The following is a 24,952-nucleotide window of genomic DNA, read 5'->3' as shown; positions in this document are numbered from 1 at the left end:
CGCGACCCCAGCCGCAGGCCACGAGGGAGGAGCCGGCATGATGTCAGGTTAATAGACGAGTAATTGTGACTAATCCTACAATGTGTTAGTGTTACGGCAAGTGTTCACTGAAGGCCCCCCACTAACCTCCAGAGAAAACTCACAACTGTGAAAAATAGCAACATGGCAACAGCACTACCTACAGTCTAAATATTAGTAGAGATATAGCAATGAAATCTACATGTTCCATATAATATAACAGTGAGTTTGTGGAATTTAGCGGTGCTGCTTGGTTGTTAGGAATAAAATACAACTGTGGACATATACAACATATTTTAATTAACCAGCTAAAGTAAACGTGCCAAGCTATAATAAATACTAGTAATGAAATGAAATAAGATGCATACGAATATCACCTAGACACTGATAATCTTTCTAAAGTATGTTACATAGGCATCATGATGTACATATTTTCCGAGTCCGTGTTATGGTCATGAAAGGGAAAGAGCCTACAGGAAAACTTTAGTGCCATCCTGTAAGTGGTTATATCAAAGCGTCTGTGTGTCAAAGTGGGTCCCAGGATGATTTCCCTTAGTGTCCCTCCATAAGAGTTCACAGGGTACATATCTATGTACAGATCATAGTTGGGCCCTAGTTGGTAGTCAGTAGTTTTGCCGGTGGACATTGGATCTGTGACTGCAGGTGTGGAGCTTATCAAGTTGCCAGTTTTGTTCTCTCGGGAGGTCCCCCCAACCCCCATGTAGATGTTGTTTGTGCCGAAAATCTTCCCCTTCGCTGAGATTTGCTCAATATGCCATCTAGATCTTTGGTCATTAGCATTATGCTTGGGTAGCTGGTTTCTTTCATCGCCGCTTTTAGGTTGTGTTTTTTTTTTTTTTTAAATTATCTGGCATCACCTGAGGCGCCATGTCGTGTTGGCGTCTGCTCATTGCAGTAAAGGTGGTTTCCAAGTGTGCAGGCTCCATCTTATAACATCTTCTGAAGCTATGTTAACTGAATCGTCCTCAAAGCATTGATTCGGTAAAAAGTCCAGTGGTGTGTGATCAATGAGGCTTTGAAAGAGTACATCGAGTTTTTGCCAGTGCGTACTATAAATACCCTTTAGGCCTGTTTTTCTCCACAGGAGCCATTTTAGCTGAGGTGTATTGTTCTGATCAGTTTCGCTATACTCTGCAGATCTTAGGTAGTTTTCTTTGCTTAGGTATAGCGTTAATAAGGGCTATGTTGGTAGATTATGGCAAGGTAAGGCAAGAACCCTTGTGTTATCAAGGGGGGTGGCGTCTATTGTGTGGTGCCGCGCTAGACCCTTGTAGTCTGTTTCCAAACTCCAGAATAGGGCTGAACGATTAACCGCATATGCGGTTTAAATCGCAATTAACAGCCGCGATTTAAAAACCACAAGAGTACAAGAGTTTTAGCCTTGAAGGGCGCCTCTTATGTGAATGCATTTTAACAGTTTTCACCACTAGAGGGTATTAATTTGTGTGCCATATAGAGAACACTGCTGACACACGTGGAGTTACCTAGGAGTCGGCACTGATTGACTAAAATGCAAATCTGTCAAAAGAACTGAAATAATGGGGCAGTCTGCAGAGCCTTAGATACAAAGTAATCACAGAGGTAAAAAGTATATTAATATAACTGTTGGTTATGCAAAACTGGGGAATGGGTAATTAAGGGATTATCTATCTTTTAAAATAGCAATTCTAGTTTAGCCTGTCCCTTTAAGCATAATAAACAAGATGTGCAGTTGTATTTACACTCTGACTTAGCTCCATATACTCTAATAGTATTTGAAGGTGTTAAAAGTATTCACTTTAATACTGCTAAACAGTACTGTTCCTTTCAGAAGCATTTGAGACATTAAAGGGACACTGAACCCAAATTTTTTCTTTCGTGATTCAGATAGAGCTGCAATTTTAAACAACTTTCTAATTTACTCCTATTATCAAATTTTTCTTTGTTTTCTTGCTATCTTTATTTGAAAAAGAAGGCTTTTAAGCTAAGGAGCCAGACAAAATTTTGGTTCAGACAACTGGACAGCACTTGTTTATTGGTGCTATCCAATCAGCAAGCACAACCCAGATTGTGAACCAAAAATGGGCCGGCTTCTAAAGTTACATTCTTGCTTTTCAAATAAAGATAGCAAGTGAATGAAGAACAATTGATAATAGGAGTAAATTAGAAAGCTACTTAAAATTGCATGCTCTATCTGAATCATGAAAGAAAAGATTTGGGTTCAGTGTCCCTTTAAATTCAAGTACTTAAAGCGATATGAAACTCAAAAATATCTCTTGATTTTGCAAGTTTTTAAAATTAGACTTTCCAATTACCAATATATGATCTGAGCAGTTTTGCCACAGTCCCATATTTAAAATGCCCCCACCCGCCAGACCCACCATTAGACATTTTAATTGCCCTATAACAGTAAACCATAGTTTCAATGTGCAGGTTTGTGCGCATTCATGATCTCCCGGCCCTGTGAATGCACGTCAATTATTTTTTTGTCATTGAGGATCCTATCCTAGTAACTCTTACAACCTGGATAATAACAAGCGCAGAACTTACAGTAACCATCTCGGCTTATTTATGACTACTTATAATTCCTACTTTTGTTTGATGAAGATGGAGGCAACACTGGTCAATACACACAGCGCAAGCGACTGGTAGTATGCTTTGCTTTGACTAATATTCTAAATCGCTCTTGGCTAATGCTTCAGGATAGGCTGCTGGCTTTTAAGAATGTACAGCCTACATTTCAGGGCGGTCGTTCACGTATGTATGTGGTGTGTAGTGTATGTATATAGATATATATTATGCATTTTACCCAAATGTATTGAATGCATTTACTTTAAGAAAAAAAAAAAATGGACTGCATGGGGGAAAACAGGAGGAGAGGGAAGAAATCTTATATAAATATTTGGTCAGTTTCCAGTCTTCAGTATTTCCTTAATGTTCTGAATCAGCATCGAGAGTAAACATGAAGTCACAATCCTAGGAGGACTCAATGAATTTATAGTGAAATTTTATGGACCACAAGGAAGTAAGTATTTTTTCCGTGGGGCCTTGTTTGCTTATCTTCTGTTTGCATATATCTAGCCGTACTAAAGTTCAGATAGTTATTGGGGTCATTGGGTGAAAAAGCAGATAAGTAACATGACCCAATTCAACCTGTCTCATTGTGAAACCTACCAAAGACTTGACGGCCTATGTTGGTTATGTGTGTACACATATATGTGCAAGGCCCCACCAAATACTTGATGTGCAGACCCTCAGATGGTGGAATTTGTATAGCCAGAACTCCGGGGAATGGACAGATAGTTTTATTCTTATTATTTAAAAAAAAAAATCATACCTGGTTTGGACAGATAGATGTATTGATGCAGCATTCAATACCTAAACAGTTGCAGGTTTTATCCACCTTTATATGACTTCCCTTAAACTGCTCCCCCCCCCCCTCGCCAGAGAATGATTTCTGTCACAGGATAGCCGAGGCTCTGATCTGCCTCTTGATGATGTCACTGCTAGAGCTGGTTATTAGCAGACAGTTTAATAATGCTACACTTTACATACTGCCTAGAAATAATCTTGGAAAGAACCACTTGAGGACTAGGTGAGCATAGAAAAGAGTTCCCACGTTTGAGGAGTGTTCCCTGTAAAAACAATAATGTTGTTCTCTTGTAACTCATTTATTTAGCCCTGTGTCTGCTAGATAAGGCTGTAGCGCAATTTATATGCAGTGCAATGTAGTTCTCTGTAGCAGCTAAGTGGTTAGAAAGGAAACTTAGCTATTTGCATAACTATTGTAAAGATTAGATTGTAACGGAGTTTGTATACAGCAGGAAATTATATAGTAAAGTAAGGCTTATTCATAATGAATTATCAACCACCCAGGTGCTAAACCTGCAGAATATGAATACATTGTGCTTAAATAAATGTATGAACTGTGCCTCCTTCTGCAGTATTTATATAATTGAGAATTTGAATTCTTGTATGTGATTTGATAGAAAATGCAGTTGTGTGCAGGTATTTTCATACAACTCGTTGTGCTGCACAAGTTGGTAACTAGCCTTAGTGTGTCAGGACAAGTAGATCAGGTTACTGCTACTGTCCCTTGGATTAATATTTTTTTCTCTTGTAAGGTGTATCCAGTCCACGGATTCATCCATTGCTTGTGGGATATTCTCCTTCCCAACAGGAAGCTGCAAGAGGATCACCCACAGCAGAGCTGTCTATACAACTCCTCCCCTAACTGCCACTACCAGTCATTCTCTTGCAGCTCTCGACAAGAAAGGAAGTATCAAGAGAGATGTGGTGAATTAGTGTAGTTTATCTTCAATCAAAAGTTTATTTTTAAACGGTACCGGCGTTGTACTGTTTTTACCTCAGGCAGAAATTAGAAGAAGAGTTTTGCCTGAGGTTTTTTAAGATCTTAGCAGGTTGTTACTAAGGTCCACTGCTGTTCTCACACATAACTGAAGAGTATGGGAAAACTTCAGCTGGGGGAACGGCCTGCAGAATTAACTGCTCCGAGGTATGTTCAGTATAGGTATGTTCTAGAGAGATAAGGTCTAGAAAATGCTGACAGTGCCTGATATATTTAAGGTAAGCTCTAATTGCGCAGTAGTTTTTACATTCTGAGACATCCAGCTTCCCCGAAGGAGTACCCTGACATATTGGACCTCTGTAAAGGGTTTTTGTGCCTACAAAAGTAGGAGCCACAGTAGAGCTGTGGCAGTTTGCTTGTGACTGTTATAACGGTTTTACAGTTTTTCTGCTTCGTTTTTGAGCCTGAGGGTTAATCATCCATTTGCAAGTAGGTGCAATGCTATTTTAGTCTATTATACACACTGTAAAAATTTCGTAGAGTTAACTGCTTTTTTTCAATGTTTTGCAGTTTTTGTGTTTGTTTTTTTCCCTTAAAGGCACAGTACTGTTATTTATATTCTGCTTTTTCACATTAATTAAAGTGTTTTCCAAGCTTGCTGGTCTCATTACTAGTCTGTTAAACATGTCTGACATAGAGGAAACTCCTTGTTCATTATGTTTAGAAGCCATTGTGGAACCCCCTCTTAGAATGTGTACCAAATGCACTGATCTTACTATAAATTTTAAAGACCATATTCTGGCTTTAAAAGATTTATCACCAGAGGAAATTGACAAGGGGGAAGTTATGCCGACTAACTCTCCCCACGTGTCAGAGCCTATAACTCCCGCTCAAGGGACGCCAAGTACATCTACCGCGCCCATTGCGTATACTTTACAAGACATGGCGGCAGTTGTGAATCATACCCTTACAGAGGTATTGTCCAAATTGCCAGGGTTACAAGGAAAGCGAGACAGCTCTGGGGCTAGAACAAATACAGAGCTCTCTGACGCTTTAGTAGCTATGTCTGATATACCCTCACAATGTGCAGAAGCCGAAGCAGGAGAGCTTCTATCTGTGGGTGATTTTTCTGACTCAGGGAAGACACTTCAACCTGATTCTGATATGTCTACATTTAAATTTAAGCTTGAACACCTCCGCGTGTTGCTCAGGGAGCTTTTAGCAACTGTGTAAATTGGATAAATACTATGCAGTGCCTGTTTACACTGATGTTTTTCCAATAGAGGTTTTCATAAATTATTACTAAGGAATGGGATAGACCAGGTGTACCGTTCTCTCCCCCTCCTGTTTTTAAAAAGATGTTTCCTATAGATGCCGCTACACGGGACTTGTGGCAAACGGTCCCTAAGGTGGAGGGAGCAGTCTCTCTACCCTAGCGAAGCATACAACTATCCCTGTCGAGGACAGTTGTGCTTTTCTAGATCCAATGGACAAGGGTTACCTTAAGAACATTTTTATTCAACAAGGTTTTATTCTTCAGCCCCTTGCATGCATTGCCCCTCTCACTGTTGCTGCGGCCTTCTGGTTTGAGTCTCTAGAAGAGGCTCTACAGGTAGAAACCCCATTGGATGATATCCTTGACAGGCTTAAAGCTCTTAAGCTAGCCAATTCATTTGTTTCTGACGCCGTTCATTTAACCAAGCTAACGGCTAAAAACTCATGTTTTGCTATGGCTCAAATCCTGGTCAGCTGACGTTACTTCAAAGTCTAAGCTTCTCAACATTCCCTTCAAGGGGCAGACCCTATTCGGGCCTGGACTGAAGGAGATCATTTCTGATATTACTGGAGGAAAAGGTCACGCCTTTCCTCAGGATAGGTCCAACAAATTAAGGACCAAACAGACTAATTTTCATTCCTTTCGAAACTTCAAGAGTGGCGCAGCTTCAACTTCCTCTAATACAAAACAAGAGGGAAATTTTGCCCAGTCCAAGCCGGTCTGGAGACCTAACCAGGCTTGGAACAAAGGAAAGCAGGCCAAAAAAACAGCTGCTGCCTCTAAAACAGCATGAAGGGTCAGCCCCCGATCCGGAAACGGATCTAGTAGGGGGCAGACTTTCTCTCTTCGCCCAGGCTTGGGCAAGAGATGTCCAGGATCCCTGGGCGTTGGAAATTGTGTCCCAGGGATTTCTTCTGGAGTTCAAAGCTTCTTCCCCAAAAGGGAGATTTCATCTCTCACAATTATCTGCAAACCAGATAAAGAGAGAGGCATTCTTACATTGTGTTCAAGACCTCCTAGTTATGTGAGTTATCCACCCAGTTCCAAAGGAGGAACAGGGGCAAGGCTTCTATTCAAATCTGTTTGTAGTTCCCAAGAAAGAGGGAACTTTCAGACCAATCTTAGATCTCAAGATCCTAACAAATTTCTCAGGTTCCCATCCTTCAAGATGGAGACTATTCGAACCATCCTACCTATGATCCAGGAGGGTCAATATATGACTACCATGGACTTAAAGGATGCTTATCTTCACATTCCGATACACAGAGATCATCATCGGTTTCTCAGGTTCGCCTTCTTAGACAGGCATTACCAGTTTGTGGCTCTTCCCTTTGGGTTAGCTACGGCACCAAGAATCTTTACGAAGGTTCTTGGGTCACTCCTAGCGGTCCTAAGGCCGCAGGGTATAGCAGTAGCCCCTTACGTAGACGATATTCTGATACAGGCGTCAAATTTTCAAATCGCCAGGTTCCATTCGAACATTGTTCTGGAATTCCTGAGGTCTCATGGGTGGAAAGTGAACGAAGAAACGAGTTCTCTATCCCCTCTCACAAGAGTTTCCTTCCTAGGAACTCTGATAGATTCTGTAGAAATGAAGATTTACCTGACAGAGGCCAGGTTGTCGAAACTTCTAAATTCCTGCCGTGTTCTTTATTCTACTTCTCGCCCTTCAGTGGCTCAGTGTATGGAAGTAATCGGCTTAATGGTAGCGGCAATGGACATAGTGCAGTTTGCCCGCCTACATCTCAGACCGCTGCAACTCTGCATGCTCAGTCAGTGGAATGGGGATTACACAGATTTGTCCCCTCTACTAAATCTGGATCAAGAGACCAGGGATTCTCTTCTCTGGTGGCTATCTCTGGTCCATCTGTCCAAGGGTATGACCTTCCGCAGGCCAGATCGGACAATAGTAACGACAGATGCCAGCCTTCTGGGCTGGGGTGCAGTCTGGAACTCCCTGAAGGCTCAGGGCTCGTGGACTCAGGAAGAGGCACTCCTTCCGATAAACATTCTGGAACTAAGAGCAATATTCAATGCTCTTCAGGCTTGGCCTCAGCTTGCTGCGGTCAGGTTCATCAGATTTCAGTCGGACAATATCACGACTGTAGCCTACATCAACCATCAAGGGGGGACAAGGAGTTCCCTAGCAATGTTGGAGGTTTCAAAGATAATTCTATGGGCAGAGGTTCACTCTTGCCATCTATCAGCTAACCATATCCCAGGAGTAGAGAACTGGGAGGCGGATTTTCTAAGTCGGCAGACTTTTCATCCGGGGGAGTGGGAACTCCATCCAGAGGTGTTTGCACAGTTGATTCCATTTTGGGGCAAACCAGAACTGGATCTCATGGCGTCTCGTCAGAACGCCAAGCTTCCTTGTTACAGATCCAGGTCCAGGGATCCCAAGGCAGCACTGATAGATGCTCTAGCAGCGCCTTAGTCCTTCAACCTGGCTTATGTGTTTCCACAGTTTCCTCTGCTCCCTCGTCTGATTGCCAAGATCAAGCAGGAGAGAGCTTCGGTGATTTTGATAGCACCTGCATGGCCACGCAGGACTTGGTATGCAGATCTGGTGGACATGTCATCCCTTCCACCATGGACTCTGCAGCTGAGGCAGGACCTTTTATTTCAGGGTTCTTTCAACCATCTAAATCGATCATAAGATAAGGTGTAAATATCTTCATTGGTGTGAATCCAAGGGTTACTCATGGAGTAAAGTCAGGATTCCTAGGATATTACCTTTTCTCCAAGAAGGATTGGAGAAGGGATTGTCAGCTAGTTCCTTAAAGGGACAGATTTCTGCTCTGTCTATTCTTTTGCACAAGCGTCTGGCGGATGTTCCAGACGTTTAGGCGTTTTGTCAGGCTTTAGTTAGAACCAAGCCTGTGTTTAAACCTGTTGCTCCGCCATGGAGTTTAAATTTAGTTCTTAAAGTTCTTCAAGGGGTTCTGTTTGAACCTATGCATTCCATAGATATCAAGCTTTTATCTTGGAAAGTTCTGTTTTTGGTAGCTATCTCTTCGGCTCGAAGAGTTTCAGAGTTATCTGCCTTACAGTGTGATTCCCCTTATCTGATCTTCCATGCAGATAAGGTAGTGTTGCATACCAAACCTGGGTTTCTTCCTAAGGTGGTATCTAATAAGAATATCAATCAGGAGATTGTTGTTCCGTCACTGTGTCCTAATCCTTCTTCAAAGAAGGAACGTCTATTACACAATCTTGACGTGGTTCGTGCTTTAAAGTTTTATTTACAAGCTACTAAGGATTTTTGTCAAACATCTGCATTGTTTGTTGTCTACTCTGGACAGAGGAGAGGCCAAAAGGCTTCAGCAACTTCTTTCTTTTTGGTTAAGAAGTATAATCCGCTTAGCTTATGAGACTGCTGGCCAGCAGCCTCCTGAAAGAATTACAGCTCATTCCACTAGAGCGGTGGCTTCCACATGGGCTTTTAAAAATGAGGCTTCTGTTGAACAGCTTTGTAAGGCGGCAACTTGGTCTTCGCTTCATACTTTTTCTAAATTCTACAAATTTGATACTTTTGCTTCTTCGGAGGCTATTTTTGGGAGAAAGGTCTTACAGGCAGTGGTGCCTTCCGTTTAAGCACCTGCCTTGTCCCTCCCTTCATCCGTGTCCTATAGCTTTGGTATTGGTATCCCACAAGTAATGGATGAATCTGTGGACTGGGTACACCTTACAAGAGAAAACAAAACTTATGCTTACCTGATAAATTTATTTCTCTTGTGGTGTATCCAGTCCACGGCCCGCCATGTCATTTTAAGGCAGGTGTTTTTTATTTTTAAACTACAGTCACCACTGCACCCTATAGTTTCTCCTTTCTCTTGCTTGTCTTCGGTCGAATGACTGGTAGTGGCAGTTAGGGGAGGAGCTATATAGACAGCTCTGCTGTGGGTGATCCTCTTGCAGCTTCCTGTTGGGAAGGAGAATATCCCACAAGTAATGGATGAATCCGTGGACTGGATACACCACAAGAGAAATAAATTTATCAGGTAAGCATAAATTTTGTTTTGTTTTTAAAAAAACTTACACACACCTAGTACAGCGGCCTTTATAAGGTATAGAAGGGGCTCTAATGCCAGCAGTCTGTGAAACCCTCCTGTCTGACCCACATAGGACTACAAATTAAAGTTGACAGCTCTGTGCTTTCCTCAGTTGCTCTAAGACACTTGAGACGGTCCAAACCCTGCCCAGAAACCACTAGGCCCTGCCACCAACCCCAGACCATCACCTCATGAAGCTAAAGGTTTTTTTCCCTTCCTAAGATAGGGAGAATCCACGCCTTCATTCCTTACTGTTGGGAAACACCTGGCCACCAGGAAGAGGTAAAGACACCCCAGCCAAAGGCTTAAATATCCCTCCCACTCCCTAATTACCCCAGTCATTCTTTGCCTTTCCTCACGTTAGGAGTAGTGTCAGAAGATTCAGAGAGTCCTGAAAAAACTTAATTTATGTAAGAATTTACCTGATAAATTAATTTCTTTCATATTAGCAAGAGTCCATGAGCTAGTGACGTATGGGATATACAATCCTACCAGGAGGGGCAAAGTTTCCCAAACCTCAAAATGCCTATAAATACACCCCTCACCACACCCACAATTCAGTTTAATGAATAGCCAAGAAGTGGGGTGATAAAGAAAGGAGTAAAACGCATCAACAAAGGAATTTGGAAATAATTGTGCTTTATACAAAAAAATCATAACCACCATAAAAAGGGTGGGCCTCATGGACTCTTGCCAATATGATAGAAATTCATTTATCAGGTAAATTCTTACATAAATTGTTTTCTTTCATGTAATTGCCAAGAGTCCATGAGCTAGTGACGTATGGGATATACAATCTTACCAGGAGGGGCAAAGTTTCCCAAACCTCAAAATGCCTATAAATACACCCCTCACCACACCCACAATTCAGTTTTACCAACTTTGCCTCCTATGGAGGTGGTGAAGTAAGTTTGTGCTAGATTCTACGTTGATATGCGCTTCTCAGCTTTGTTGAAGCCCGATTCCTCTCAGAGTACAGCGAATGTCAGAGGGACGTGGAGAGTATCACCTATTGAATGCAATGATTTTCTGAACGGTGGTCTTTTTCATAGGTTCTCCGTTATCGGTCGTAGAGATTCATCTCCTACCTCCCTTTTCAGATCGACGATATACTCTCATATACCATTACCTCTACTGATAACTGTTTCAGTACTGGTTTGGCTATCTGCTATATGTGGATGGGTGTCTTTTGGCAAGTATGTTTTTATTTCTTAAGACACCTCAGCTATGGTTTGGCACTTTATGCATTTATATAAAGTTCTAAATATATGTATTGTACTTATATTTGCCATGAGTCAGGTTCATGTATTTCCTTTTGCAGATTGTGTCAGTTTCATATTTGGGAAAAGTTAATATTAAGAATTAGTTTTCTTACCTGGGGTTTAGTCTTTTTTTTCAATTGACTACTTTGTTTCAAATTGCAGGCTGACTTCGGCTCGCGGGTGCGCCAAATGCTACACTTTACTGCGTCGTTCTTGTTGCGAAATTGTTTTGGTGCGAAAGGCACGTCCGTTGACGCAAGTTAGTCATTTCCGGCGTCGTAATTGACGCAGAGGTTTCACACAGGGTTGCGCTGTTAGTGACGCGAGTGTGTCATTTCCGGTTGGCGCCAAAATTTTTTTGTTACATTGTGCATCATACTTGCTGCCATATTTTTTTTCATTTTTTTTATTGCCCCATTGCTTTTGCCTCTTGCCTTTTCTTCTACTAGATACGACGAGTCCACGGATTCATCCTTACTTGTGGGATATTATCCTCCTGCTAACAGGAAGTGGCAAAGAGCACCACAGCAGAGCTTTCTATATAGCTCCTCCCTTGACTCCACCCCCAGTCATTCTCTTTGCCTATACTAAGTAATAGGAAGAGGTAAAGTGAAAGGTTTTAATATAATAGTTTTTATTTTCTTCAAGCAAGACTTTTTTATTTTAAATGGTACCGGTGAGTGCTATTTTTCCTCAGGCAGCAGATGGCTGAAGATTCCTGCCTGGAGGCTGATCTTAGCATTTGTCACTAAGATCCAGAAAAGTTCCCACAGAATGGCTGAGGAGTACTTGCGAAGCTTCAGTGTGGGGAACGTTTTTTTCATGCTACAATCATTGAGGTATGTTCAGTCATTTTTTTCTGGAGAGATTGTGGTATTTCAGAACTGGCTGACATAGTTCCCATAAGGGAAGGGGTAAGCAGTAATCCTCCATGTACATAGAAGGGGTATTACTGGAACCTGTATATTATGGGCTTGACACTGGTAACCTAATGTTTTGTTGGCAAAACGGTTTTTTTTAGGGGCAACTTAACGTTTTTATATGCAAACGTTTTTTATGGCTGATGGCACTGGAGGGTTTCACATGGCTTACATATATTAGATGGTTACTATGAAAGACCCACATGTCTAGTGTTCTAGACCGCTTTACAGTGGTTTTTACTAGGCAGAGAGACATCTATGTAGATGAGCGGGGCCTGTTTTCGCGCCTCAGATGCGCAGTTGAAATGCTTATGAAGGCAGCAAGCTCCAGCTCCGGTGGGCCTAAGTTGAGGATTTAGCGTAAACGAAGGAGTTGGTGTTAATTACAGACCCCTGAGGGCAGGTAGGCGCCACAGCAGGGGGTTGCTATATTATTTTTCATAAACGTTTTTGTGTAACGTTTTTTTTTTCCATAAAGGGTTAAGTCTACCTTACTTGTGGTGGCAACATAAAACACATATATGCTAAAATTGTGATATTTATTACATTTTAAGGCAGTTTTGGAAAAATGGTATGCTTTTTTACTCTTAAAGGCGCAGTACCGTTTTTTTCACTAAAGTGTTTTCAAGACTTTTTGTGGTTATTACTAGCCTGTTCAACATGTCTGACATTGAGGAAAGTCAATGCTCTGTGTATAGAAGCCATTGTGGAACCCCCACTTAAAATGTGTCCCTCATGTACTGAAAGGGCCTTACATTGCAAAGAACATATTTTAGGTGATAAAAGTATGTCTAGGGACGATTCTCAGTCTGAAGAGAAATCGGGTTATGCTATCCAATTCTCCCCAAGTGTCACAACCTTTAATACCCACTCAAGCGACGCAAAGTACTTCTAGTGCGTCTTATTCTTTTACCCTGCAAGATATGGTTGCAGTTATGTCCACTACCCTTACAGAGGTATTATCTAAACTGCCAGGTTTACAGGGTAAGCGCAGTAGGTCTGGTATTTGAGTAAATGCTGAGCCCTCTGATGCTTTATTGGCCATCTTCGATGTACCCTCACAGTGTTCTGAGTTGGGGGTAGGGGAATTGCTGTCTGAGGGAGAACTTTCAGACTCAGGAAATGTGTTCCCTCAAACAGACTCGGACGTGACGGCCTTTAAATTTAAGCTTGAACACCTCCATGGGAGGTTTTAGCGACTCTGGATGATTGTGACCCTATTGTAATACCACCAGAGAAATTGTGTAAAATGGATAAATATCTAGAGGTCCCTACTTACACTAATGTTATTCCAGTCCCTAAAAGGATTTCGGACATTGTTACTAAGAAATGGGATAGACCAGGCATTCTGTTCTCTCCCCCTCCTACTTTTAAGAAAATGTTTCCCATATCTGACACCATTCGGGATTCCTGGCAGATGGTCCCTAAGGTGGAGGGTGCTGGTTCTACCCTGGCTAAGCGTACAACTATACCTATTGAGGACAGTTGTGCTTTCAAAGACCCAATGGATAAAAAAATTAGAGGGTCTTTTAAAGAAATTCTTTATTCATCAGGGTTTTCTTCTACAACCTATAGCGTGCATTGTTCCAGTTACTACTGCAGCAGCTTTTTGGTTTGAGGCTCTAGAGCAGTCTCTTAAGGTTGAGACCCCATTAGATGATATTTTGGATAGAATTAAGGCTCTCAAGCTAGCTAATTCTTTTATTACCGATGCCGCTTTTCAAATGGCTAAATTAGCGTAAAAAAAATGCAGGTTTTGCCATTCTAGTGCGTAGAGCGTTATGGCTTAAGTCTTGGTCTGCTGATGTGTCATCAAAATCTAAACTTTTAGCTATTCCTTTTAAAGGTAAGACCCTATTCGGGCTTGAACTAAAGGAAATCATTTCCGACATAACTGGAGGTAAAGGTCATGCCCTTCCTCAGGACAAGACTGTTAAAATGAGGGCTAAACAAAATAATTTTTGTTCCTTTCGAAACTTTAAAGGTGGACCCCCTACTTCCTCCTCCGCTACAAAGCAGGAGGGGAATTTTGCACAATCCAAGTCAGTCTGGAGACCTAACCAGACCTGGAATAAAGGTAAACAGGCCAAGAAGCCCGCTGCTGCTACCAAGACAGCATGAAGGGGCAGCCCCCGATCCGGGACCGGATCTAGTAGGGGGTAGACTTTCTCTCTTCGCTCAGGCTTGGGCAAGGGACGTTCAGGATCCCTGGGCATTAGAAATCGTGACCCAGGGGGGTATTGACTAGAATTCAAGGATTGTCTCCCAAGAGGGAGATTTCATCTTTCACATTTGTCTGTAGACCAGACAAAAAGAGAGGTGTTCTTACGCTGTGTAGAAGACCTATATACCATGGGTGTAATCTGCCCAGTTCCAAAACTAGAACAGGGGCAGGGGTTTTACTCAAATCTGTTTGTGGTTCCCAAAAAAGAGGGAACCTTCAGACCCATTTTAGATCTCAAATGCCTAAACAAATTTCTGAGTCCCATCGTTCAAGATGCAGACCATACGAACAATTTTACCAATGATCCAGGAGGGTCAATATTACCATTGTGGATTTGAAGGATGCGTATCTTCACATTCCTATCCACAAAGATCATCACCAGTTTCTCAGGTTCGCCTTCCTGGACAAACACTACCAGTTTGTGGCCCTCCCTTTTGGGTTGGCCACAGCTCCCAGAATCTTCACAAAGGTACTAGGGTCCCTTCTGGCGGTTCTAAGGCCGCGGGGCATAGCAGTGGCGCCCTATCTGGACAATATTTTGATTCAGGCATCAACTTACCATCTAGCCAAATCTCACATGGACATCGTGTTGGCTTTTCTAAGAACTCACGGGTGGAAGGTGAACTTACAAAAGAGTTCACTAGTTCCACTGACAAGAGTTCCATTCCTGGGAACTCTGATAGACTCCGTAGAAATGAAAATATTTCTGACGGAGGTCAAAGATCCTAACTTCTTGCCGAGCACTTCATTCCATTCCTCGGCCATCAGTGGCGCAGTGTATGGAGGTCATTGGGTTAATGGTAGCGGCAATGGACATCGTTCCGTTTGCTCGCTTACATCTGAGACCACTGCAGCTGTGCATGCTCAGACAGTGGATTGGGGATTATGCGGATTTATCTCCTCGGATAAATCTTGATCTAGAGACCAGAGACTCTCTTCTGTGGTGGTTGTCACATAATCATCTGTCCCAGGGAATGTGCTTCCATGGGTCATAGTGACGGACGCCAGCCTCTTGGGCTGGGGTGCAGTCTGGAATTCCCTGAAGGCTCATGGTGTTTGGACTCAGGAGGAGTCCCTACTACCAATAAATATTCTGGAACTGAGAGCAATATTCAACGCGCTTCAAGCGTGGCCTCAGTTGGCTTTGGCCAAATTCATAAGATTCCAGTCGGACAATATCACGACTGTAGCATATATCAATCATCAAGGGGGAACAAAGAGTTCTCTAGCGATGACAGAAGTTTCCAAGATAATTCGATGGGCAAAGACTCACTCTTGCCATCTATCAGCAATCTATAGCCCTGGAGTAGAGAACTGGGAAGTGGATTTTCTAAGTCGTCACACTTTTTACCCGGGGGAGTGGGAGCTCCATCCAGAGGTGTTTGCGGCATTGATCCATCAATGGGGCACACAGGAATTGGATCTCATGGCATCTCGTCAGAATGCCAAACTTCCTTGTTACGGGTCCAGATCAAGGGATCCCCAAGCTGTACTGAGATGTTCTAGCAGTACCTTGGTCGTTCAACCTGGCTTATGGGTTTCCTCCTTTTCTTCTCCTACCTCATCTGATTGCCAGAATCAAACAGGAGAGGGCTTCGGTAATCCTGATAGCGCCTGCGTGGCCACGCAGGACTTGGTATGCAGATCTAGTGGCAATGTCGTCATCTCTGCCACTGTGGAAACTGCCACTGAGTCAGGACCTTCTAATCCAAGGTCCGTTCCAACATCCAAATCTAAATTCTCTGCAGCTGACTGCCTGGAGATTGAACACTTGATTTTATCCAAGTGTGGATTCTTGGAGCCGGTCATTGATACCTTGATTCAGGCTCGCAAGCCTGTCACTAGGAAAATTTACCATAAGATATGGCGTAAATATCTTTATTGGTGCGAATCCAATGGCTACTCATGGAGTAGGGTTAGGATTCCTAGGATTTTGTCCTTTTTCCAAGAAGGATTGGAGAAGGGATTATCAGCTAGTTCCTTAAAGGGACAAATTTCTGCTTTGTCAATTTTACTACAGACGTCTGGCGGATGTCCCAGACGTTCAGTCTTTTTGTCAGGTTTTAGTCCGAATCAAGCCTGTGTTTAAACATGTTGCTCCACCATGGAGTTTGAATTTAGCTCTCAATGTTCTTCAAGGGGTTCCGTTTGAACCCATGCATTCCATAGATATTAAGCTTTTATCTTGGAAAGTTTTTTGTTTTTAGTTGCTATCTCTTCTGCTCGAAGAGTTTCTGAGCTTTCTGCGTTACAATGTGACTCGCCTTATCTTGTATTCCATTCTGATAAAGTGCGTACTAAACCTGGATTCCTTCTTAAGGTTGTTTCAAATAAGAATATTAATTGGGAAATTGTTGTTCCTCCTTTGTCCTAATCCTTCTTCTAAGAAGGAGAGTCTGTTACATAACTTGGACGTGGTTCTTGCCTTGAAGTTTTACTTACAAGCGACCAAGGATTTCCATCAAACATCTTCTCTATTTGTTGTCTATTCTGGAAAGCGTAGGGGTCAAAAAGCTACGGCTACCTCTTTCTTTTTGGCTGAAAAGCATCATCCGTTTGGTATACGAGATTGCTGGACAGCAGCCTCCTGAAAAAATTACAGCTCATTCTACTAGAGCGGTGGCTTCCACATGGGCTTTTAAAAACAATGCTTCTGTTGAACAGATTTGTAAGGCTGTGACTTGGTCCTCCCTTCATACCTTTTCCAAATTTTACAAATATGATACTTTTGCTTCTTCTGAGGCTATTTTTGGGAGAAAAGTTCTTCAAGCAGTGGTGCCTTCCGTTTAGGTATCTGTCTTGTCCCTCCCGTTCATCCGTGTCCTGTTGCTTTGGTATTTTATCCCACAAGTAAGGATGAATCCGTTGACTCGTCGTATCTAGTAGAAGAAAAGGAAATTTATGCTTACCTGATAAATTGATTTCTTCTACGATACGAGTCCACGGCCCTCCCTGTCATTTTAGACAGATTATATTTTTGTTTTCAAACTTCAGTCACTTCTGCACCTTTTTTAGTTTCTCCTTTTTCTTCCTATACCTTCGGTCGAATGACTGGGGGGTGGAGTCAAGGAAGAAGCTATATAGACAGCTCTGCTGTGGTGCTCTTTGCCACTTCCTGTTAGCAGGAGGATAATATCCCACAAGTAAGGATGAATCCGTGGACTCGTCATATAGTAGAAGAAATCAATTTATCAGGTAAGCATAAATTTCCTTTTTCTATGACAGAGGGCTATGCTATTTTCATTTTTTTCCCATTCCTGAAACTGTCATATAAAGAAATTGATGATTTTGCTTTATATGTTTTTTCTTTTACATTTTGCAAGATGTCTCAATCTGATCCTGCCTCAGAAGTATGTGTTGGAACTTTGCTGCCTGACATCGGTTCTTCCAAAGCTAAGTGCATTTGTTGTAAAATTGTGGAGATTATATCTCCTAATGTCATTTGTGTTGTCATGATAAACTTTTACATGCATATAGTGTGTCCATCAGTAATAGTACATTGCCAGTTGCAGTTCCTTCAACTTCTAATGTACATGATATACCTATGAATTTTAAAGAATTTGTTACTGATTCTATTCAGAAGGCTTTTTCTGCATTTCCACCTTCTAATAAGCGTAAGAGGTCTTTTAAAACTTCTCATAAAGTTGATGAAATTTCAAATGACCGACAACATAATGAATTATCCTCCTCTGATGAGGATCTATCTGATTCACAAGATCCTTCCTCAGAGATTGACACTGACAAATCTACTTATTTATTTAAAATGGAGTATATGTGTTCTTTGTTAAAAGAAACAAGGAATCTTTCCAATTGGAAGCCTTCCTCAAATTGGAATAAATCCAAGCCTTTTAAGAAACCAAAGTCAGCCCCAAAGTCCGCATGAAGGTGCGTCCCTCATTCCAGCTCAGCTGGTAGGGGGCAGATTAAGGTTTTTCAAAGATGTTTGGGCAAATTCTGTCCAAAATCAATGGATTCAGAGCATTGTCTCTCAGGGGTACCGAATAGGATTCAGAGTAAGACCTCATGTGAGAAGATTGTTTCTCTCACGCATCCCAGTGAATCCAGTAAAAGCCCAGGCTTTCCTGGAGGTTTCAGGGGTAATCATGCCGGTTCCTTTTCAGGAACAAGGTCTGGGGTTTTATTCAAATCTATTCATTGTCCCAAAGAGAGAAAATTCTTTCAGACCAGTTCAACTTTCAAGATGGTGACTATAAGGACTATTCTGCCTTTTGTTCAGAAAGGACATTATATGTCTACAATAGACTTGCAGGATGCTTACCTTCATATTCTGATTCATCCAGAACATTATCAGTTCCTGAAATTCTCTTTTCTAGACAAGCAATAATTTGTTGCTCTTCCATTTGGCAACAGCAGCAAGAATCTTTTCAAAGGTTCTGGGTGCCCTACTCTCTGTAATCAGAGAACAGATGATTGCGGTGTTTCCTTATTTGGATGATATCTTGGTACTAGCTCAGTCTTTACGTTCTGCAGAATCTCACACGAATCAACTAGTGTTGTTTCTTCAAACATGGTTGGAGGATCAATTTACCAAAAAGTTTTTGATTCCTCAGACAAGGGTCACCTTTTTAGGTTTCCAGATAGATTCAGTGTCCATGACTCTGTCTCTAACAGACAAGAGACGTTTGAAATTGGTTGCAGCATGTCGGCACCTTCAGTCTCAGTCATTCCCTTCAGTGGCTATGTGCATGGAAGTTTTAGGCCTCATGACTGCAGCATCAGACGCGATTCCTTTTGCTCGTTTTCACATGAGACCTCTCCAGCTTTGCATGCTGAATCAATGGTGCAGGGATTATACAAAGATATCACAATTAATATCCTTAAATTCCAATGTTCGACACTGACGTGGTGGTTAAATCACCAGCGTTTAGTTCAAGGGGCCTCTTTTGTTCGGCCAACCTGGACTGTGATCACAGCAGATGAGAATCTTTAAGGTTGGGGAGCTGTCTGGGGATCTCTGACAGCACAAGGGGTTTGGAAATCTCAAGAGGCGAGATTACCAATCAATATTTTAGAAACGTGCAATTCTTAGAGCTCTTCAGTTTTGGCCTCTGTTGAAGAGAGAACCGTTCATTTGTTTTCAGACAGACAATATCACAACAGTGGCATATGTCAATCATCAGGGTGGGACTCGCAGTCCCCAAGCTATAAAAGTAGTATCTCGGATACTTGTTTGGGCGGAATCCAGCTCTTGTCTAATGTCTGCGGTTCATATCCCAGGTGTAAACAATTGGGAGGCGGATTATCTCAGCCGTCAGACTTTACATCCAGGGGAGTGGTCTCTCCATCCGGATGCGTTTTCTCAGATTGTTCAGATGTGGGGTCTTCCAGAAATAGATCTGATGGCTTCTCATCTAAACCAGAAACTTCCCAGATACCTGTCCAGGTCCAGGGATTCTCAGGCGGAAGCAGTAGATGCACTGACACTTCCTTGGTGTTATCAACCTGCTTATGTCTTCCCACCTCTAGTTCTTCCAAGATCATCATGGAATGATCATTTGTGTTGCTGGTGGCTCCAGCATGGCCCCACAGGTTTTGGTATGCGGATCTTGTTCGGATGTCCAGTTGCCAACCTTGGCCACTTCCGTTAAGGCCGGACCTACTGTCTCAAGGTCAGTTTTTCCATCAGGATCTCAAATCATTAAATTTGGTATGGAAATTGAACGCTTAGTGCTAAGTCATAGAGGTTTCTCTGACTCAGTAATTAATACTGTTACAAGCTCGTAAATCTTTCTCTAGGAAGATTTATTATCGAGTTTGGAAGACTTGCATTTCATGGTGTTCTTCTCATAAATTCTCTTGGCATTCTTTTAGAATTCCTAGAATTTTACAGTTTCTCCAGGATGGTTTGGATAGGGGTTTGTTTGCAAGTTCCTTGAAGGGACAAATCTCTGCTCTTTCTGTTTTATTTCACAGAAAGATTGCTAATCTTCCTAATAATCACTGTTTTGTACAGGCTTTGGTTCGTATTAAGCCTGTCATTAAATCAATTTCTCCTTCTTGGAGTCTTAATTTGGTTTTGAAGGCGTTACAGGCTCTTCCTTTTGAGCCTATGCATTTTTTGGATATTAAACTACTTTCTTGGAAAGTGTTGTTACTTTTGGCTATCTTTTCTGCTAGAAGAGTTTCTGAGCTATCTGCTCTTTTGTGAATCTCCTTTTCTGATTTTTCATCAGGATAAGGCGGTTTTGCGGACTTCATTTGAATTTTTACCTAAGGTTGTGAATTCTAACATTAGTAGAGAAATTGTTGTCCCTTCCTTGTGTCCTAATCCTAAGAATTCTTTGGAATGTGGTGAGAGCTTTGAAATATGATGTTGAAGCTACTAAAGATTTCAGGAAGACTTCTAGTCTATTTGTTATATTTTCTGGTCCTAGGAAAGGTCAGAAGGCCTCTATTTCCTTGGCCTCTTGGTTAAAGCTTTTGATTCATCAAGCTTATTTGGAGTCGGGTCAAGTCCCGCCTCAGAGAATTACAGCTCATTCTACTAGATCAGTCTCCACTTCGTGGGCTTTTAAGAATGAAGCTTCAGTTGATCAGATTTGCAAAGCATCGATTTGGTCCTCTTTGCATACATTTACTAAATTCTAGCGTTTTGATGTATTTGCTTCTTCTGAAGCACTTTTTGGTAGAAAAGTTCTTCAGGCAGCTGTTTCAGTTTGATTGTTCTGCTGCTGTTTTAAGTTTTTTTCTTTTGTTCATGAGAATAACTTATATTTTGGGTTGTGGATAATTTTTTTTCAGCATTTGGCTTTTTATTTTTATCCCTCCCTCTCTAGTGACTCTTACGTGGAGTTCCACATCTTGGGTATTGATATCCCATACGTCACTAGCTCATGGACTCTTGCCAATTACATGAAAGAAAACATAATTTATGTCAGAACTTACCTGATAAATTAATTTCTTTCATATTGGCAAGAGTCCATGAGGCCCACCCTTTTTATGGTGGTTATGATTTTTTTGTATAAAGCACAATTATTTCCAAATTCCTTTGATGCTTTTTTACTCCTTTATCACCCCACTACTTGGCTATTCGTTAAAACTGAATTGTGGGTGTGGTGAGGGGTGTATTTATAGGCATTTTGAGGTTTGGGAAACTTTGCCCCTCCTGGTAGGATTGTATATCCCATACGTCACCAGCTCATGGACTCTTGCCAATATGAAAGAAATTAATTTATCAGGTAAGTTCTTACATAAATTATGTTTCTTTCATGTAATTAGCAAGAGTCCATGAGCTAGTGACGTATGGGATATACATTCCTACCAGGAGGGGCAAAGTTTCCCAAACCTCAAAATGCCTATAAATACACCCCTCACCACACCCACAATTCAGTTTTACAAACTTTGCCTCCGATGGAGGTGGTGAAGTAAGTTTGTGCTAGATTCTACGTTGATATGCGCTCCGCAGCAAGTTGGAGCCCGGTTTTCCTCTCAGCGTGCAGTGAATGTCAGAGGGATGTGAGGAGAGTATTGCCTATTTGAATGCAGTGATCTCCTTCTAAGGGGTCTATTTCATAGGTTCTCTGTTATCGGTCGTAGAGATTCATCTCTTACCTCCCTTTTCAGATCGACGATATACTCTTATATATACCATTACCTCTGCTGATTCTCGTTTCAGTACTGGTTTGGCTATCTACTATATGTAGATGAGTGTCCTGGGGTAAGTAAGTCTTATTTTCTGTGACACTCCTAGCTATGGTTGGGCACTTTGTTTATAAAGTTCTAAATATATGTATTCAAACATTTATTTGCCTTGACTCAGAATGTTCAACTTTCCTTATTTTCAGACAGTCAGTTTCATATTTGGGATAATGCATTTTAACATTTTTCTTACCTTAAAATTTGACTTTTTCCCTGTGGGCTGTTAGGCTCGCGGGGGCTGAAAATGCTTCATTTTATTGCGTCATTCTTGGCGCGGACTTTATTGGCGCAAAAATTCTATTTCCGTTTCCGGCGTCATACGTGTCGCCGGAAGTTGCGTCATTTTTTGACGTTATTTTGCGCCAAAAATGTCGGCGTTCCGGATGTGGCGTCATTTTTGGCGCCAAAAAGCATTTAGGCGCCAAATAATGTGGGCGTCTTATTTGGCGCGAAAAAATATGGGCGTCACTTTTGTCTCCACATTATTTAAGTCTCATTTTTTATTGCTTCTGGTTGCTAGAAGCTTGTTCTTTGGCATTTTTTCCCATTCCTGAAACTGTCATTTAAGGAATTTGATCAATTTTGCTTTATATATATATATGTTGTTTTTTCTCTTACATATTGCAAGATGTCTCACGTTGCATCTGAGTCAGAAGATACTACAGGAAAATCGCTGTCAAGTGCTGAATCTACCAAAGCTAAGTGTATCTGCTGTAAACTTTTGGTAGCTATTTCTCCAGCTGTTGTTTGTATTGATTGCCATGACAAACTTGTTAAAGCAGATAATATTTCCTTTAGTAAAGTACCATTGCCTGTTGCAGTTCCTTCAACATCTAAGGTGCAGAATGTTCCTGATAATATAAGAGATTTTGTTTCTGAATCCATAAAGAAGGCTATGTCTGTTATTTCTCCTTCTAGTAAACGTAAAAAAATCTTTTAAAACTTCTCTCCCTACAGATGAATTTTTAACTGAACATCATCATTCTGATTCTGATGATTCCTCTGGTTCAGAGGATTCTGTCTCAGAGGTTGATGCTGATAAATCTTCATATTTATTTAAAATGGAATTTATTCGTTCTTTACTTAAAGAAGTCCTAATTGCTTTAGAAATAGAGGATTCTGGTCCTCTTGATACTAAATCTAAACGTTTAAATAAGGTTTTTAAATCTTCTGTAGTTATTCCAGAAGTTTTTCCTGTCCCTGATGCTATTTCTGCAGTAATTTCCAAAGAATGGGATAATTTGGGTAATTCATTTACTCCTTCTAAACGTTTTAAGCAATTATATCCTGTGCCGTCTGACAGACTAGAATTTTGGGACAAGATCCCTAAAGTTGATGGGGCTATTTCTACCCTTGCTAAACGTACTACTATTCCTACGTCAGATGGTACTTCGTTTAAGGATCCTCTAGATAGGAAAATTGAGTCCTTTCTAAGAAAAGCTTATCTGTGTTCAGGTAATCTTCTTAGACCTGCTATATCTTTGGCTGATGTTGCTGCAGCTTCAACTTTTTGGTTGGAAACTTTAGCGCAACAAGTAACACATCGTGATTCTCATGATATTATTATTCTTCTTCAACATGCTAATAATTTTATCTGTGATGCCATTTTTGATATTATCAGAGTTCATGTCAGGTTTATGTCTCTAGCTATTTTAGCTAGAAGAGCTTTATGGCTTAAAACTTGGAATGCTGATATGGCTTCTAAATCAACTTTACTTTCCATTTCTTTCCAGGGTAACAAATTATTTGGTTCTCAGTTGGATTCCATTATTTCAACTGTTACTGGTGGGAAAGGAACTTTTTTACCACAGGATAAAAAATCTAAAGGTAAAAACAGGGCTAATAATCGTTTTCGTTCCTTTCGTTTCAACAAAGAACAAAAGCCTGATCCTTCATCCTCAGGAGCAGTTTCAGTTTGGAGACCATCTCCAGTTTGGAATAAATCCAAGCCAGCTAGAAAGGCAAAGCCTGCTTCTAAGTCCACATGAAGGTGCGGCCCTCATTCCAGCTCAGCTGGTAGGGGGCAGGTTACGTTTTTTCAAGGAAATTTGGATCAATTCTGTTCACAATCTTTGGATTCAGAGCATTGTTTCAGAAGGGTACAGAATTGGTTTCAAGTTGAGACCTCCTGCAAAGAGATTTTTTCTTTCCTGTGTCCCAGTAAATCCAGTAAAAGCTCAAGCATTTCTGAAATGTGTTTCAGATCTAGAGTTGACTGGAGTAATTATGCCAGTTCCAGTTCCGGAACAGGGGATGGGGTTTTATTCAAATCTCTTCATTGTACCAAAGAAGGAGAATTCTTTCAGACCAGTTCTGGATCTAAAAATATTGAATCGTTATGTAAGGATACCAACGTTCAAGATGGTAACTGTAAGGACTATCTTACCTTTTGTTCAGCAAGGGAATTATATGTCCACAATAGATTTACAGGATGCATATCTGCATATTCCGATTCATCCAGATCATTATCAGTTCCTGAGATTCTCTTTCCTGGACAAGCATTACCAGTTTGTGGCTCTGCCGTTTGGCCTAGCTACAGCTCCAAGAATTTTTACAAAGGTTCTCGGTGCCCTGCTGTCTGTAATCAGAGAACAGGGTATTGTGGTATTTCCTTATTTGGACGATATCTTGGTACTTGCTCAGTCTTTACATTTAGCAGAATCTCATACGAATCGACTTGTGTTGTTTCTTCAAGATCATGGTTGGAGGATCAATTTACCAAAAAGTTCTTTGATTCCTCAGACAAGGGTAACCTTTCTGGGTTTCCAGATGGATTCAGTGTCCATGACTCTGTCTTTAACAGACAAGAGACGTCTAAAGTTGATTACAGCTTGTCGAAACCTTCAGTCACAATCATTCCCTTCGGTAGCCTTATGCATGGAAATTCTAGGTCTTATGACTGCTGCATCGGACGCGATCCCCTTTGCTCGTTTTCACATGCGACCTCTTCAGCTCTGTATGCTGAAGCAATGGTGCAAGGATTACACGAAGATATCTCAATTAATATCTTTAAAACCGATTGTTCGACACTCTCTAACATGGTGGACAGATCACCATCGTTTAATTCAGGGGGCTTCTTTTGTGCTTCCGACCTGGACTGTAATTTCAACAGATGCAAGTCTCACAGGTTGGGGAGCTGTGTGGGGATCTCTGACGGCACAAGGAGTTTGGGAATCTCAGGAGGTGAGATTACCGATCAATATTTTGGAACTCCGTGCAATTTTCAGAG

The 24,952-nt window shown here is 41.4% G+C and overlaps 1 protein-coding gene across 1 annotated transcript in view; it reads left to right on the top strand.

The window, feature by feature from the left end:
• The window catches only part of UBE2H (ubiquitin conjugating enzyme E2 H), a 242,895-nt gene that overhangs the window by 103,199 nt on the left and 114,744 nt on the right, over nt 1–24,952 (top strand). The window contains exon 2 of the mRNA XM_053716375.1: nt 2,967–3,043. Within this exon, the coding sequence (XP_053572350.1) occupies nt 2,967–3,043 (77 nt within the window). The remainder of the gene's footprint in view (nt 1–2,966; nt 3,044–24,952) is intronic.

The sequence above is a fragment of the Bombina bombina genome, chromosome 6 (assembly GCF_027579735.1).
Source record: "Bombina bombina isolate aBomBom1 chromosome 6, aBomBom1.pri, whole genome shotgun sequence".
NCBI classification, from domain to species: Eukaryota; Metazoa; Chordata; class Amphibia; order Anura; family Bombinatoridae; genus Bombina; species Bombina bombina.
Note: the sequence above shows the minus strand (reverse complement) of the source record. Positions and strands in the feature narration are given on the sequence as shown.